At 43.6% G+C, this 17,680-nt stretch overlaps 1 protein-coding gene and 1 pseudogene across 12 annotated transcripts in view; one reads left to right on the forward strand and one right to left on the reverse strand.

Moving 5' to 3' along the window:
• Positions 1 to 17,680, reverse strand: part of MYOCD (myocardin) — a 179,229-nt gene that overhangs the window by 30,623 nt on the left and 130,926 nt on the right. For 2 of the 12 annotated variants that reach the window (XM_066614688.1, XM_066614685.1), the window contains exon 1: positions 8,698 to 9,116. The exons of 8 other annotated variants lie outside the window; for them this stretch is intronic. In XM_066614688.1, the coding sequence (XP_066470785.1) occupies positions 8,698 to 8,752 (55 nt within the window). In that variant the 5' untranslated portion in view covers positions 8,753 to 9,116. Of the gene's footprint in view, positions 1 to 8,010; positions 8,676 to 8,697; positions 9,117 to 17,680 lie in introns of those variants that run through there. 2 more of the 12 variants (XM_066614693.1, XM_066614690.1) reach the window with 1 other exon arrangement.
• LOC136643214 (5S ribosomal RNA) lies at positions 1,374 to 1,493 on the forward strand (annotated as a pseudogene).

A 17,680-nucleotide genomic window follows, 5' to 3' on the forward strand; every position in this document is an offset into this window, starting at 1 on the left:
AAAAATAAGGGCTATGCATATTTGACAAACATAGACAGCCCTTGTGCAGAACCAAATAATCTGGACAGGCCAAATAAAAGGACAGGCCAAATAATCACAATTTTACAGCTTCTTGGCTGCTCCCCCGTGAAAAATATAGGCTAGAATGGAGAATTAGATTAATCATTCCATGCCAGTCTTAAGTCCTTAAATTAGTCATTAAAGTTAGCATGACCCTACACTGGCTAAGGGAGGCTGCCAGGGTTGGGGGACAGGGAGTACAATGTATGGGGTCACTCACACTTGAGGATTATTTCTTAGCAACTAAGTCCCAGTTCAGCTGCTCAGGGCCAACTGACATTTCATCCTTAGTCAGAGTTTAGTGAAAAGGCATACATTTACCCTTTTTACACAGCTAATTTAATTCCTCTGAGATCTTCTGGTCTTCCTAGGTCACAGAAGTAGAATTAATTTGGTTTGAAAAATGAGCCCAATTTCCCACATTAGGAATGAACATAGACAAGCTATCCATATCCATCTATATGGTACTAGTCCCGTGTGAACAAACCTGAGGTACCTAAACATATTAAAAGTTTTGAGATGTGAGCAAACATGCTTTAAGTCAAGGGGTCTGATGACATTCTAGTGCTTTTCAGTGCAAAAATTCTACATTTTCATATTCATTTGGTTTATATCCCACTTGATTCCATGGGCTCACATTAGCTTACAGTGTTTTATTCCCTTTATGTGAGGAAAAATAGATATTAGATATTAATAAATATACCTATAGTAGATAAATGCCAGAAATAGACACTAGCTGGCTAAAAATCTTGCACTTTTTAGACTGCAATCCTATCCACACTAACCTGGGAGTAAGCCCCACTGACTATAATGGGATTTACTTCTGAGTAGACATGCATAAGATTGGGCTCTTAGATACATTCAGAATGATTCTTCTGCTTATACTATTAGTTGCTGAATGAATGGTCAAGACTATTTCTTAACTGGCCAGATGATAATGTGCATGGAAACTGCGATGTAAGCTTGTGAAGGTGGTGCAACTCAGTATCATTCTGTCTTCTTCAGCAGAATAGCCTGAGATCTATTCGTTTCCATTTTTTCTAAAAACCTGTAGTCCTTTTCAGACAACAGTTCAGGCAGTATAGTGGATATAAGCCCCAAGGTTTGGGGTGTGCATGTTGGTGACTCTTTCCTTTATATATCTGGAACAACCTGAAAATACTACTGGTTACAACAAGCAATAAGGATCCTCTGTGAAAAATGTAATGAATGAGATTCGGCGTGTAACTAGAATGGCCAACAATGATTTCAAGTGGCATACCTGCTCCAGGGAACTAACCAAACAACAACTTCAGCTCTAACTTCACATGCTCATATGCAGCAAATGTTACCCTGCACATGCCTGATCTTGTCTGATCTCAGAAGCTAAGCAGGGTCAGGCCTGGTTAGTACTTGGATGGGAGACCACCTGGGAATGCCGGGTGCTGTAGGCTTATACCATAGTCTTTCAAGACTGAAGGTTGCCAACCAACAGCATATGACAATGTGTCTTCTCAGAGATCATACCCTGTCACAAACAGAAGAAGGCAACTAACATTTCACCCAAATCTGGGCTGTTGCTAACCTGATCTTGGCATCCCTGCTGGTTGTCCTTCTCATCTGTCCTGATTATACCATCTTTCAATAGTTGCTAGGCTGAAGCAGATAGAATACACACACTTTCTAACATTCTACACAACCGTTACACAGTGTACACAGTCTACACTATTACACAGTGTAATAACTGTGTAATGAATAGTGTGGATGAACCTGGGGTCAACTCTGTCCTATAGGCAGATGAGACAGACATTGGAGTGGCACAATTCATTGAGTGTGCCAGAAGCAGCGAATACGTCTCAGCTCTTCCACTGTTCTACAAGCAAAAAGAAAGTAGCCTCCACTAGCCTTTGCACTAAGGTCTGAGAAATTCTCACTTCAACATGACTGGTTGGACACAAAAATCTCCTCAGCCTCCTTTATTATGAGAGGCATCTGCACCAACCAAGCTCTATCCCCAGTAAAGCACAAACACGATAAACTTCCTCAGTGGCTCTATACCACAATATTCATTCTTTTCACCACCAACAACATATACAACAACATATACAGTCATGCTCCAACGTAGATCCCCTTTTCCACATATTGTTTCACAGAAAGCTGGAGATCTCTGTTTGATTACAGACCACAAAGGACTTCCTTGTCAAACTAACCAATATTTGGTTTGATGCAAAGACCACCCAATCAGGAGAAGCCTCCAGAGCCACTTTGCTGCCATTGTCCAGTAACAGCCCAATTCTAACTAGCAGTTACAACAATGGAATAGAGGTTCTTCTCTCATAAATGATCATACTGTGGCACTCTGCACATGCTGCCAACAGCTATTTTAGACCTGCTGCTGCTACTGGCTACCCACAGGAGCACAGGTAAGCCAGCACAGGAGGACAGGCAATGGGAGGAGCGGGGTGGGGAAAGGAACAAAGAAGTGCCTGGGTGGGGAGGGCAGATGGGAGTCAGAACGGGGAAAGGATATTGGCAGTAGTGGTACACACTGGCAGCACTGGTGTGTGCCAGGATCCTACCCAATTTCCTCTCCTCCTCTCTCTTCCTTCAGGTCTGAGCCAGCAAAATGGCTGGCACATATCCAAGGAGACCCTTTGGGCAGCGGAGGCTTGCCCCAGGGTATGGAAACTAGTTCCCTTACCATGAGGAGACCTCCACGACTGCCCCCCCATCATAGGCTGCAGTATGTGCTCATTGGCACAGGTGTATCAGAGTTAGGATAGACAGCTGTAAAGCTGAGGCACTAGAATGGGCTTCATTTCTCTATGAAGCCAAACAAAATGTAGCAACTTACCCCACCTGACTCCTCATTGGGCAGCCAAGGAATAAGAGATGGTTTCTATTCTAAAGGTGTTTCCTTAGCTTGCATTTTCCATTCACAGTACTCCATCGACATCCGGATTTGCATTTCTTAAAGCACTAAGCATATGGCTAATTCTCCACAGGAAGAGTTAAACATTTAGAAGGAGAGTTCTTGGGCCAACCCATTGTGTGGTGTCCCATTTGATTTAAAGCAGTTCCATTGATATTTGGAGCCTGGCAGTTAGGCAGGCAAGAATCACTGTTTCAGTGGAATTTGTCAGGATGACCTCAGGTTTGTATATTTATCTTTGGCAAAACAGACAAAATAAACATGGGAAAGAGAAAAGTGCAGAGCTGAAAATTTGGGCAAATGCGATTTATACCCCACTCAAAGCTGTGGCTTGTTTTGCCATAAGTTCCATTTAGAGTGAAGTTTTCATTATAGATGAGTCTGTGCTGCATCTCCTTTGACAGGAGGCTGGCAGAATCTCCCCATATGCTATAATCGATATATATATATATATATATATATATATATATATATATATATATATATATATATATATATATCGATTTTTTTTATTTATTTGTTTGTTTGTTTGTTTGTTTGTTATGTATGTCACTTGGGTGGCATGGAACCTCAAAGCGATAAAGCAATAATTCAAACCGTGCAGTGATCATGATAAAAGTAGAATGCAATAAAGATCAGAACACACATTTAAAACTAAGACAGCATCTTTAAAAAGGAGAACAAGATTAATGTATCTCGGGTTAATATCAGCGGATCTTGCAATCTGCTACTGTAAGTCCAGTTATTTTGGTCCAAAAGGTGCACTGACATCAGGACCCCTGGAGTCACTGACACAAATGGCTGAAGGTTCCATGTACCCACCACCCAGGCTCACCCAGGCCACACCAAGAGCAGGTAAGGGGGCAGCAGGGGTGGTTCAGGGGAGGATCAAGGCAATTTGGGGAATGAATTCCGGCAAGGGAGGTAGATCTCAGTGACGGTAGTAAGTGCTGCATCCTACTCCATTTTCCTGGCTCAAGTCAACCCCCTGACTCTTCTTGGACTTAAACCAGCCAAAGAGCTGGCATAGATCCCACTGATGACCAGGTGCCTATGGGGAAGTACAAAATATGTTTATTTACCTTTTCTAGGCCATCTGGTCACCCTGCCCCCACCACAGGATGCAGTACACCCTCTGTCAGTGGCACTGTATGCTATGAACTGGCAGGGGATAGGCCAGCATTCTAATTCAGGTCTCAAAAAAATAATAAATTTTTACCATCTGCTTAAACATTTCAGGAGGCTAGGCCTGGTGAATTTCACTTAAGAAGGTGTTCCACAATTTGCGTGCCACACAAGATCCATGCCTGGTAGAAGACAACCAGACATATCTCCTCACAACATCTCTCTGTTGGAACGTAACTCCACGAAGAAGGTATGCTAGAGAAGGTGCTTCCTTAAATATCCCAGACCCTGTCTGATTCAAGCTTTAGAGGTTAAAACATACCTTGAATGTGGTCTGCTCTGTAAAACCTAGAACTGGTTATGTGAGTCCTGCAACACCTCCTGGCAAACACTGAGCTGCTGCCTTCTCAGCCAGTCGAGGTTTCTGAATTGTTAGGACATACCCCGGGTACAGTGCATTATTGTAACTGAATCGAAAGGTGATCAGAACATGTAAGCTGGCAGCCAGGTTCATAGTTTCTGGACTATTCTCCAGAATGGAGTCACATGCTGAGAGTTGTTCACCAGGGGCAGGAATGCAATAAAAAGGCCTCATGAAAGAACTGCTGAGAAAGACTTGAGGTCCCTGTATATATCATCTCTGTTTGTATTAGAAAGAGCCTATAGCACAAAGGACACACTACATTTTGTGTATTAGAGTAGATAATTTTTGGCCACCTGCTTGATTAATGCTAGTAATGATAATTATCTGGGCTTCTTTAGGCCTGCAATCCTATGTACGCTTTCCTAAGAAGTAGCTCCATTAAACACAGTGGAATTTTTTTTCAAGTAAATGCGTGTGGGATCACATTTACACTGGTGCCTAAAATGAGGCCACTTCAATTATTTTTTTTTCCTTTGTCACTTGAAGAGTTCTCTGTTTCCAGTGCGCTGCTTTTGCATAAATATTCTGTTACACTGTATCTCCTGCCATTTCACTATTATAACTAGGAAGGTGAACACCTAAAGTTGCCTTCTATTGAATGAGACCACTGAATGGTCCGTTCAGCTCAGTATTCTCTGGCTGGCTGACTGGTAGAGACTCTCCAGGGTTGTAGACCGGAGCTTTTTCAGCCCTACTTGGGAGACTGAACATCCTCTACATCAGGGGTGCTCACACTTTTTTGGCTCGAGAGCTACTCTGAAACCCAGCAAGGCCCGGAGATCTACCAGAGTTTTTTTTACAATGTTTGCGCCATCATAACAGATAACATTTATGTGTACAATGTATGTTGGTGTACCTTGAGCCCCACTGAGTATAACAGGACTTACTCCTGAGTAGACATGCCTAGGATTAGGCTGTGAGGTTGCAATCCTAGCCACACTTACCTGGGAGTAAGCCCCATTGAGTACAATGGGCCTTACTCCCGGCGTTTCCTCCCAGAGGCACCTGAAGGGGGGTGGGGTCGGCACTCCGCGATCTACTCATTTTGCCTCGCGATCTACTGGTAGATCGCGATCCACCTATTGAGCACCCCTGCTCTACATGCAAAGCAGATTCTCGCATATGGAACTATGTCTCCTTTCCTCAAAGGTACTGCCCCTGACTCTGCCTAGGAGGAGGTCCAGCAGGGTCTCTGCACCCTTTATACACTGGTTACTTATAGTGATCAGAGGAGATGGAAGTAGGAAAGCAGGAGGTCAGATATGCTTAGAATGAATATGCAAGGGTATGTACAGCACAGTGAGCTGCAGTAAGTTTCCAGTATGATAGTAATTGAGAAAATGCCACCTACCAACTCTTCTACCATATTACCCAAATGGAAAACTACATGGCTGTTCAATGGCATTATCTAAATGTAGGTCAGATTGGGTCAGGGGGAAAAATATTTGAAGACAGTAGGCATGAACCAACCAAAGTTAAATGCTTTCAAGTTCAGCTGATTTCAATGGAGAATGAAGTATACACTTAATTAAAACTGGTTGGATTCTGCCCAGCATCTCTGTTTCACACCAACCTAGTTCTCACTGAAATGGTAAAGCAGTGTCTGGGCTCCCATATGTCAGACTGCAAGTGGAGGCTCACACAGCCAAATGCTCTTCCTTACAGAAACCGTTTTCCCCCCAAAAGAGCAATAGGCCACTAAAATTCTTCTCATCTGATTTTTTTTTTTTTTTTGCTCTTCACCATGTTACAACCACAAGGTTTTCAGCAGTGAGCAGCATAGGTTGTTATCAGCTGGAAGCTGGGTGGGTGGGATGACGACATCCCAGGAGCAGCAGGTACCCACCCTTATGTTGGCTACATCACTTGTTAAGATTGATCTTTAACCACTTCAAAAAAAAAAAAAATGGAGAAAACTTTCTTTTTCCAATCCTGCAGCATAACTCACTTCTTCACAAACAAGTACATGTATCTTGGCTACCACTTTTGTGCCATGCGCTGCATGGGACAAGCAACCATGTTCTGCTTACACATCCTGTCTGGAGAGGTACAAGACTGAACAAGAGGGATCTGTGGTCTGTTCCCACAACAACCAATGTCCCCATTCCCAACAGATAGTATGTGATCCCCGTTCTGTGCAATTGTGATTTTGGAGCAAAGGTACTTCTGAGGTTAGCCCCTTTGTCACTTTGTCCTTGCTACAGTAGGTACACCATCACTGCCCATTTTATCCCGCTCAATAGGCAATGTGACCACCCAACACCTCTACCCTTTCCCCCATGTCTGTGGGTTGTTCATAGAATTTTAACAATTCCCAGCTATTCCTACATCCCATGGTAAGTGATGTATTAATGTTCTGATGGAGTGCGCTCATGGGCACTCTTTTAAAAACTTCTTTCACCATATAGAAAAAGGTTTCCATAACACTGGCACCAAAATAATATGGGCACAGTCACACTGGCACCCTATATATCATTGCCCCAAGACAAGGAGGTGGTAATTAAATTGTGGGAAAGAGATCCATGATTGGAAGAATGCCCCCATAACTGACTCCTTTAGAAACACCAAAAGGAACAAAATGTATGTGACTCGAAGAGTCATAAAGTTTACTTTTAGAATAGAATCATTTGAAAAATATGTTCGGCGATCCTACCCTCAGCTCCGTAATCTCCCTACCCCCGACACCCCCGCCTTTAAAAATAACACAGAAATGAGTTTTAAAAACAATATTGGCTCACTGTAAAAGAATGCAGTGGTCCAGAGCCACCACCACTGTGTCCTCCTTGCTTCAGGAAGGTGGCAGTATTGCTATGGAATTACTGGCTCAGAGAGCGAGCCCTCTTCTTTCCAGTGAATGGTGCTGTACCATTAACATAATATACCAAAGGATTCTGAGGAATGACTTATTCTCATGAAATGCAAGATCACAGTGATACAGAAACCACAGCAAAGCACTGAACCCAAACTGTATAGAACCCCAGCCAGACAAAGCCCCTTGCACTTGTACATACAACTCTGGAGTTTTCAACTAGCTGCCAATTTTATATTTTCTAAGCAAACACTGCAGTTGACCACCCAGTTGTCTCAAACGTCCCGAAAATACGCAAGTGCCTTAGAATCAGTATGATAAGTTTCTGATCTTTCTTGTTCTCTGTGGTGTACTAGAGATCAAACGCGACTACCACTCCTCCCCATGTTGAGTGGGTGACATTCTGGAATGGGCAAAAGATAAGGGAAAACTGCAGCATCAGAATGCTGAATGTGATTATGCTCTACATTCATTGGCTGAATGGAGAACAGAGACATTCTGGGACGGCAAGAGCACAACTTCCTTAAAAATAATAGCTGCTATAACCAAAACTAATGCCAGCAAGTATAAAGGCACGCAGACAAACCCTCCTCTCCCTTATACTATGTTTAAGTAATGGTGACAAAACACTGGGACTAAGTTCAAAGTGATTCTGCCCTGTCCTTGTTCACTGTCACTCACCTTTATTCACACGGAAGGTCCTCAAAGAAGAAGCCCCTCATGGGGGCTTCAACCCAGTCTGAAGATCTGGTACATGTTTTTTTGTTGCAAAGCTTCAGAAAATGGCAATCAGTCGTTTGGCTCTAGCTTTATTTCTCTGGTGATGTCATTTTAAATATTTTGCATGTTCCATTTGTTATTTGTACTTCTAAAAAAAATGATGCCTTTCTGCAAATTCATGTTTGTCCAATTAGTCACAACCCTAAAAGAACAAAACTGGCTGCCTGCATGCTGGAGTAAAGCATCAAGGCCGGCATATACAGTACTGCACCTGACTTATACAGATGGGAGGAGGGATACTGTCTGTCACAAAAGCCCTTATGGATTTCTGATCCAAATCTTTGTATCTACATACACATTAAAAAAAGCCAAGGCGAGGAAAGCTCAGAATTAAATTGATTAGGAAAAAAAAAAAATGCTAGACCACAGACATAAATTGCAAGTAGTGAAAGGACAGAAAAAGAGGGAGCAGACAGAAAGGAAAATGCATTTGTTCATTTGCAGAGTAGCCTTCGTGAGAGCAAACCCATGACAGCTTTACGACTCCCTGGTTATTTCTCTTGCATGCTGTTTAATGAGAAACAGCCTCCGTTCGAGGCTTGCAACAGAAGAAAGTTTTAGAAGAAATTCTCGGTGTGTTAGCCCTACCTGATCTGAATTTGCTCCGAATCAGCATAGAATGCTCAGACCCCAGAAGTGTCATGGTGATGCCTTGTGATAATTCCCAGTGCCAGAAAGCCCCTCAACTTAAAACATTAACGGGCTCCAAGAAGCAAAGCTGAACACAGCCAATGAATCACAATTCATCTACCCGCCTTGGAGTTTAGGTGATTGCAGAAAGCAGCAGAAGTGTGACTTAGGAAAAGTTTGGTCCCATCCAGCACTGATCCTCCACAAAAACCTACTGCATGCCCTTGCAATTTGTTGGGCTAATTAACTTTTAGCTAGCAGACCCCTCCTTTCGATCCACCACCCTCCCCTACTTTCTCAGAGTTTACTATCAGCAACATCACCGGGTGTCCTGACTGATGTCATAGTCTAGCAGGGAGCAGACTATCCCTAAAGGGTCTTTAGGAAAGACAGAAGTTTGATATCTGATCCGCTATTACTACCAACAGGAACTTGGCCAATCATGAGGCTCCCTCCCTCTGACTGCAGGGGTTCAGAGCTGCTTCGAAATATCAACAGACTCTCCTACTTAACTCTTTCCAGTTTACTGAGCAGCAGCAAGCAGGAATTCAAGGAGAACGAAGGGCTCAGCTGCTGCACAGTTCCCTGCAAGTGGATTTTAAGAACGCATATCCTCAGGACAGCATTTAAGTCAGTGACATCAGTGGAACTTCTATTTAGCATAGCGGCTCTTGTTAAGGCTGTTACTTTCCATTATACTTTAGTGATATCAACAAATCACCGACGAATAAACCCACATAAAATCACAAAGACTTCAACTAATTATCAGAAACTCATGAAATCACAGAGCCATTGTGCGGATTCAAATTTGCCGTGCAACTCGAACACTAAGAACAGAAGTTTTTTTTTCCCCCAAGTCCTGAAAGTACGAACATCGCAATGTTCTCCCTCCTTGCCTCTCAAAGTGCCCTGTCACCCACATCCCTCCTGAAAAATCTCCAAGTGCGCCAACTGACCATTTAAAATAACTCCCATGCCTAGCCTTATTTGCAATAGCACCCCGAGCATTCTGAATTGAAATGTTTTTGGACACTGGAGCACAAGTTTTTCAATCGAGACAGTCGCATATAGCTGTGAGCCACCAGAGGCTGACAATCCAGTCACATACAAACCAGGACAAACTGTCTCTGAAGTGACAATACAGCTAGTTGATCAGTCAGTTTGTATCTCTAGGATTCAAATAAAACACATTCAAAGAGACCTGAAGCCACTGATTTCTGCTCTCTGAAGTTCTACTTTATTCAAAAGTGATTAGCTAGCGTGATTCAAGTCCTTTTCTGACAATATCTAACTTGGATTTTTATCTACAGAGCTTTTTATTGTAAATGTAAAAAGATATGTGTATATCCTACCTTTCTTCCATCACAGATTTCAAGGCACATAAACAGAATTCCAAGGCAGACTCCTGATCCAGGCATTGGTCAGGTCAAAATCTGCTCAGCTTCAGCAAGATTGACTTGATCCTTGAGTGCTTGCAGACTATGACTGGGCCATTGTCATTTACCTCCAGTGTGAGGTCTTCTTTCCTCAGTAAGTTGGATATCATTAAAATGACAGACAACACCAAGTGTTATATATAAACAATAAAAAAAACAAGATGCAAATGTAACAGTGAATAACAAGGTTTCTATGAAAAAAATGCCCTAACCCAGTGGTTCCCAAACTGGTGGGTCATGACCCACCAGGGGAACTGAAAGCAGGGCATTCCCCCTTATGGCAGTGATGGCAGCAATGGTTCCTCAGTGATCACAGTGCTGCCTCTACAGGGCTCCCCAAGCCTCAGAATGTCTATAAATAATGATCACGACCCACTTACAGTTTCAAGATCGCAAACTAGAAGTCACAATCGCTGTTTTTAGAAATTCGGAAGCTTGGAGAGTCCTGTGGAGGTGTCCACAGGCTCCCCACACCACCCCAGGATTCCTGTGCTGCCCCTGGTAAGTACAAAAAAACCCCTTTCATTCCTGGCAATGATGTGATCCTGGTAACCTCATTGCTGCCTTCACCCCTCCTCTGCAAACACTTACTAGGTGCCCAACTTCCCTGTAGAGTTTTGGGAAACAATGACCTAATCCTAACCCTAAACCTTACCCTAACCCACTGAATCCGCCCACCCTAATCCTAAATCATTTGGGCAAAGTTTCTGTGGGCTTTATTCACTATCTTATATTTGCAACTTCTTTTTTATATATATATATATAACACTCAATCCTTCTTTAATGTCATATTAATGCCATCAAACTTACTGACAAAAGAGGAAAGAGGGCATCACACTGATAAGGGCCCAGTCATAGTCTGCAAGCTCTCAAGGAAGGCATCAAATTAATCTTTTTCTATGGTCAATTCTTGTGTGGGTTTTTTCACGTGAGCTTCTTTCATTGAACAGCAATTCCTAAATTTACCCTGATCATGGTGTACTTAGCATCACAAAATTCTTTCACAGCACTCTCTTGCGGAGGTGCCAGGGGAGGATGCAAAGGTTATCAGCACTCCCCTCAGATCGCATGAAATCTTGTGAGATTTTGTGTGATCTCAGCTGCCCAAGATGGCACCCAGGAAATCTGGAACCACTGTGAGTTCACCAAGGCATTCTGAGGCACTGTAGTGCACAGTTTGGAAACCACAGGGCTAAGGGATAGTAACTGGCTTGAGGTCACCCAGTAAGCTTCCTGATTTACTGTATGGATTTGAACCTAGGTCTTCCTGATTCAAGCTCAACTCTAACTCCTACTCTAGGGTTCTCCAGATTGTGGTCCACAGGTTGGATGCAGAACCCTCCGAAATCCTCCCCCTCGTGAATGGTGCTTACAATTCTATGGAAAAGCCTCCTGTTCATGTTGCAGATCAACACCGACCTTTGTGCTCATCAGTCGCTTCCGGGGTCTCTCGCCCCAGCTGGTTTTGTGCCTAGACATGCACGGCTGGCTGGCATGAAGGTTAGGGGCAATCTGTGGTGCTAAAGAGAGGCCCTGGGGTGGAATGGTAAGCTCCATTCGTGCTGAGGATGGCTTTACCGGTTTATAGCAGTCTTTACCTTGGAGTCCGCTGCCCTACACCAAACAGGTTCTCATGAGTCAGGCGCAAGGATTTGGTGTCTTTACACTGTTACTTAGGGCACAAACCTAACCAACTTTCCAGCACTGACATAGCTGTGCCAATGTGGCATGCACTGCATTCTGCAGCGGGGAGACAGTCAAGGAGGCCTCCTCAAGGTAAGGGCATGTTTGTTACCTTAATTTGGAGCTGCATTGCAGCTAGGTCAGTGCTGGAAAGTTGGTTAGGATTGCACCCTTAAAGAAGCAAGGAAACCACTGCAATGTGTGTCTTTCCTGAGAGGCTTTGGCAGGGCTTTTCAAACTGGGGCATCGCAATGCCCCAGCCTGTGAGCCCTTTCCCTGGCCACTTTCCCCTTAAGGGGCGGGGGCGAGAGGAAGGCAGCAACACGATCCCAAGGATCGCATCGCTAAGGGGGTTGTAGGGACTGGGATGCACTCACCAGTCCCTGCAGCAGCCTTCCTGGGGTGTGGGGAGCCCTGCACAAGGGTCTGCAGGGTTCCCCAGGTCTTGAAAAGTGAAAGCGCAGCGATCACGCTCCACTTCCAGTTTTGCGGAAGTGGAGCGTGATCGCTCTACTTTCACTTTTTAAGCTGCGGGGAGCCCTGCCAATCCTCGCTTTGTGTGACACGATCCTGGGCATCAAGTTGCTGTCTCCCTCCCGCTCCAGCAAGAACTTACTGCAGTTCAAACTCTCCCTGAGAGTTTGAAAACCACTGGGCTATAATATCAGGCGCTCAGGGTCTGAGGGTGTCCAGGAAATGGAGTAGGGCTGCCATGGAAAGAACTGGAAGCTTCATGTTTGTATGCTTGGCCCGCATGACTTGGAGCTTCTGATGCTGTTGGGCATAAAGGATACAGGTAGCAGCAGCTGCTACACTGTTGAAGTAATGCTGAGGTCCTTGAACTAAATACTCACCGTTTATTCCATGTATTATGACTTGACGCATCCAATGATTTAGGCGTACAAGAACAAAATCCCTTCGTACATTGGCAGCCGGTGGGATGTTTTGCAATTGACAGCACTACCAGAAAATGTTCCTCCACTCTCCCAAAATCACTACTAAGCTGTCTGATGTTTTCATCATAATATTTACTTCTTAGTAAATAGGCTAAAAATCTTCACTTCTGATTCAGAACTGAAAGATTAGAGAATGAAAAGAGCAAGATGACATGGCTGTTTAAAAGATCATGCAAAATGTTTTCTGCTTAGCATAAATATTTAATTGTAAAAAAAAAATGACAATCTGTTGTGTTTATCAAGGAAGGGATGCAAAATGTGCGCTGAGTGCAGGGTGGGGCAGGCTGGCTTTGCTACCACAAATTCCATCCCACTTTAAAGATCATTGTATGCATCTTAATCCCCAGGCCAATGTAACGCTGGTGGGCTTATCTGGAATGTCCTCATGAGAACTCACTGGAACACACAACAAAGATACAACGGAGGGAAAAAGCAAGTTCACATGCTGTTTCCAGAACAACATTTCTCTCTCTCTTTCCCCTGATTTCCACTTCCACATCACAGCGCAGGATTTGGGGATGCTGGAATTGCCTTCTTAACACATAGAAGCACCGTGCTTTCCTGAAACTACTGCCTATTCTACTCTCTCTGCTGATCTTACATGTACCCATGTTTGTTTGAGCTTCACCAAAAGAAAGGGGAAGTCTGCTAGCGTAGTACAAGCGTATAGCAAGAGCAGAGGAGATACGCAATGGAAGCAGTTTTCAGGTTAGCTGCTTGGTGCTCTGTAAGTCACAAATTTATGTAGAACAGTGGTTCTCACACATTTAGCACCGGGACCCACTTTTTAGAATGAGAAACTGTCAGGACCCACCGGAAGTTATGTCATGACAGAAAGTGACATAATCAAGCAGGAACATTTTTAACGATCCTAGGTTGCACTTACCTAGAAGTAAGTCCCATTTACTATCACTGTTAAAAGAATATACATAGTAGCTTGTTAAAAGTACAGGTCTGTAACATTTCCCCAAATGCAGTCACATCCCATGGTAGCATCAAGTCTAATAAATTAACAATAAAATATTGAAATGAATGGGGACCCACCTTAAATTGGCTCGTGACCCACTTAGTGGGTCGCAACCCACAGTTTGAGAAACACTGGTGTAGAAGCCTCCTCCATTGATTTTTACAAGGCATTGTAGGCATCACTTTCCCCTCCCCTATTACACAAAAAGCTAGTGAAATTTCAGAAAGTTAACAAAAGGTACATAGGTGAAGAGCTTGGGAAAGATCTGACCCCTCCTCACCCTTCCCCTGTTCCGCCCACCACCATCTCCCCCCCACCCACCCCCCACATCAGGGGTTCTCAAACTCCTTGGAAGTAAAACTTCTGAGGTAAGTTCTGGCGGAGGAGGGTGGAATTTAGCTGCGTGATCTCTAGCATTGCGCCACTGTTGGGAGGGTCAGGGACTGTTCTTCACTTACATAAGGAAACAGCAGCATCCTGGAGGTGCAGAGAGCCCTGCAGTTGCCTCTGCAAAGCTTCCCAAGTCACAAAAAATGAAAATAGAATTATTGCAACCCACTTCCATTTTACGACTGCGAAACCGGAAGAGGGTCTCGATCGTTCTATTTTCATTCTCCATGAGCTGGGGAGCCCTGCAGGACATCCGCGAAGTTCCCCACATCTCCCAGGACCTTGCTGCTTCCTCATGTAAGTAAAGAACAGCCCCTGGCCTCTCTGACAGCAGGTGAACCTGGGGATCATGTGGCTAAATCCCCCCTGCCCCTTAAAGTGGTAGAGGCAGAGGTTCTCAGGCTGGGGCACAGTGACACCCCAGTTTGAGAACTTCTGCACTACACTGACTTACTGGCACCAGTGGTCAACAACAAGCTGCTAGTGCACAACCACAGCCACTTGCTGCTTGAATGCATGTTGAAGATTGTGACAGCCATAGAGGACTTTGCACTGCCTGGTAGCACAAGGTCTTCATAGGAATGGGCCATAAGGAAATCCTATCCACACTTACCTGGGAGTAAGCCCCAATGGGGAGTAAGTCCCATTGACTATAGTGAGACTTACTTTTGAGTAGGGTTCTAAATGTGGTAATTGGATATAATGATGCATCACTGATGGCTTCTTCGGAGCAGACTATAGTTTTTCATATTCTTAGGGACAAACTACACACTGTGTTAAATGAGCTCTTTAAATAAAATAATTACCAGCTATGGGACATTCAGAATGGTACCAAAGTAGAATGAAAGAAATGAATGTATCCATCATCAAAAAATGATGCCTATCATACCACCTTCATCTATCTAAAAACTATTATTTCTCCCCAGGCAAAGCATCCTCCCTTTTCCACAAAACTCTCTGGTGTATAGTGCCTGTGATATGTTATCTGCTCTTTAGCAGCCAGACTCCAGAGCCAGCTAGAGAACTGAGCCAAACATCAGTTCTGCAGGCTGAATTCCTTTTGGCCAATGGGGTGTGTATCAGCAACGTAGGACCCAATATGAGTTTGCATCTTTTATCTCCGAGGAAAGGCAGGGTAGAAGTTAAGAATGTGATACATTCAGAAGTGATCATGGTCTAGGACCCATACATTCTTCACCAAAGAAGCCCAATCTTGCAACTGGAATGCTCAGCAAATTAAGAAAACAGTATCAATTAATTTGGTCTTAACAACTAAATACACAGAAGTTAAAAGCTTGCAACAAAAAACCACTTGTTTCAATTTACAAAGGCTTCCCTCCTTGGTTGTTTGAGGTGATACTTGCTCACCACAAATAACCAGATGCATGACAATCTACAAACGTGCTTTAATCTGTACAATTTTAGTTTCAGCCACTGAATGCAAATAGATTAGAGACGTTTACAGACTATCAGTAATTAAATATTAATACATAAGGAGATCTAAACCAGCATAAAGAAAGCAGTGGAATCGTTGCTAGGTTCAGGCACAACCTATCTGCTAAGAAATAATCTCCACAGAAAACATGTTTCCAGTTAATGCGTTCAGAATCATTCTGCCAGGGAGGAGATCCAATTGCTCGGAGCACTGAAGAAGAAAGAGAACACTCATAGGGGAGATGAGAATGGTATCAAACAGCTTCTGATACAGCACAGCTCTAAGGGCCAGACTTTGCAGGACCTAAATGCATTAATTAAGAGGCATGTTTAGGACTGGCATCTTATTTTCTTTTACAAAAGCAGCTGGGGTGAGGAAGCCAGACTGAAGTTGCAGCATGCAAGGAATGAGGGGGGAACCCTTGCTTCCCACAAGCTACTACTGGCTACTTTACCAAATCATGGCTGGGGAGATTTTTGGTGAGGAAAGAGAACAGGGGAGAAAAGGTTAGCCCTCCCAAGATCTCTGATCCAGATTGCCCTTCCCCCAGTTACTCTTTATTAAAAAAAAGAGAAAAAGAGTTGCAAATTTTAAGCATGCCTTATAATACATTAAAAGTAATGTGCAGTTTGGCCCTTCACACTGGTTAGAATGTAAAGCTGCTTGTGAATAATTTGTTCCAGAGTAACAAACCCCCTTAGCACTTGTTGATTTTTGAGGGGTTTTTGCATTTTTTTAACCATAGTGGTTCATAGTCTGAAATTGCTGGAACCTTATGTTACCTAATATTTGAAATCACTATAGTTTTATTATTGCAAGTCAAGAAATTTCAGGGCAGCATTTCTTTGCAATAATTTTATAGTAACGGGAAAGGGAGCACACTGCATCGCATGTCCTGGTAGAGATGCAAGCAGTGAACGCAGGTTAAAACCCACCAATCAGCATTTGGAAGGAAACAGGGACATAATGCGGGAGTGACTGTAACCCCCAGTCCAGATAGCTGATCGAAGCAATTTTAACCTTTTTGAATGTTCACCAGAGATATGCGCAGGGACTGCATGTTCTTGAGACAATAAGCCGTACCAGTTTCATCTCTGCCCTCTGGGAATAATGGCTGAGCAGGACTGAATGCTTCTATTTGTGTTTCTTTGCAACCCTGGCACGAAACCATCCTCCCACCTTCACTTGTTGTCTAGTCTGAGCCTGCAGGAGGGCATGAGAAGCATAGATGACAGGATTATTCAACGTGAAGCTATGTCACAGTGAGCTGACGGATGTCCCACAAGGGCTTTGATACTTTAACACTGGGTGGTTAAGTGGAGGGGGGCATTATGTCTTCTTGGAAAGCCTTCTGGTCTTTATTAAAATGAGACCACGGTCAATCTCATAGAGCTCATGGACCAGGCTCTGGGCCAAGGATAAGTTCCTTCTGCAAATATTTATTTTATCATATCAACGACAAACTCCTTTGTATAAACATTTTTATTTAATCATAATTTACCAATTATTTTAAATCAATTGTTTGCTTGGTTTCTAAACACTAATCAAGAGAACCACATTAAAAGTTGCTCTGGCAGATAAGAGGCATTATCTCACTGCTGGTTTGTGGTCATAATAGTCTGGCACGTTTCCTGGGGTGTGTCAGAAGGGGAAGGAGGGGGCATGGATTAAGGATCTCACACCCTGTGGGGTTCAGTGCCCAAGTGCAGCTGCAAATGACATCTCTTGATGCTAGCCTAAGTGGGAGAGATGAACTTTAATGGATTCTGAGAACTTACTGGATTTGGGACATTCTCCCCATACTCACTTCCTGGGCATTTCATGACTTTTTCCTGTCCTGTTCTCCTGAAACTATATTGTCCCACATCATTTTCTCTCTTTGCCTTCCTAGAACAAAAACTAAAAGCTGACTGTCCCACTCCCACATTCCCATTAGGATGAAAGGAACTTTTATCAAGCCTACATTTTTCAAATCCTTACTCTCACAACCTGAGTAGATAAACACAAATAGAGTGCGTATAGGTCAAGAAGTTAGGCTGGTCCAAGACCTCCTGATGCCCCCGATGCCCTTACC

Source organism: Tiliqua scincoides, chromosome 2 (assembly GCF_035046505.1).
Source record: "Tiliqua scincoides isolate rTilSci1 chromosome 2, rTilSci1.hap2, whole genome shotgun sequence".
NCBI classification, from domain to species: domain Eukaryota; kingdom Metazoa; phylum Chordata; class Lepidosauria; order Squamata; family Scincidae; genus Tiliqua; species Tiliqua scincoides.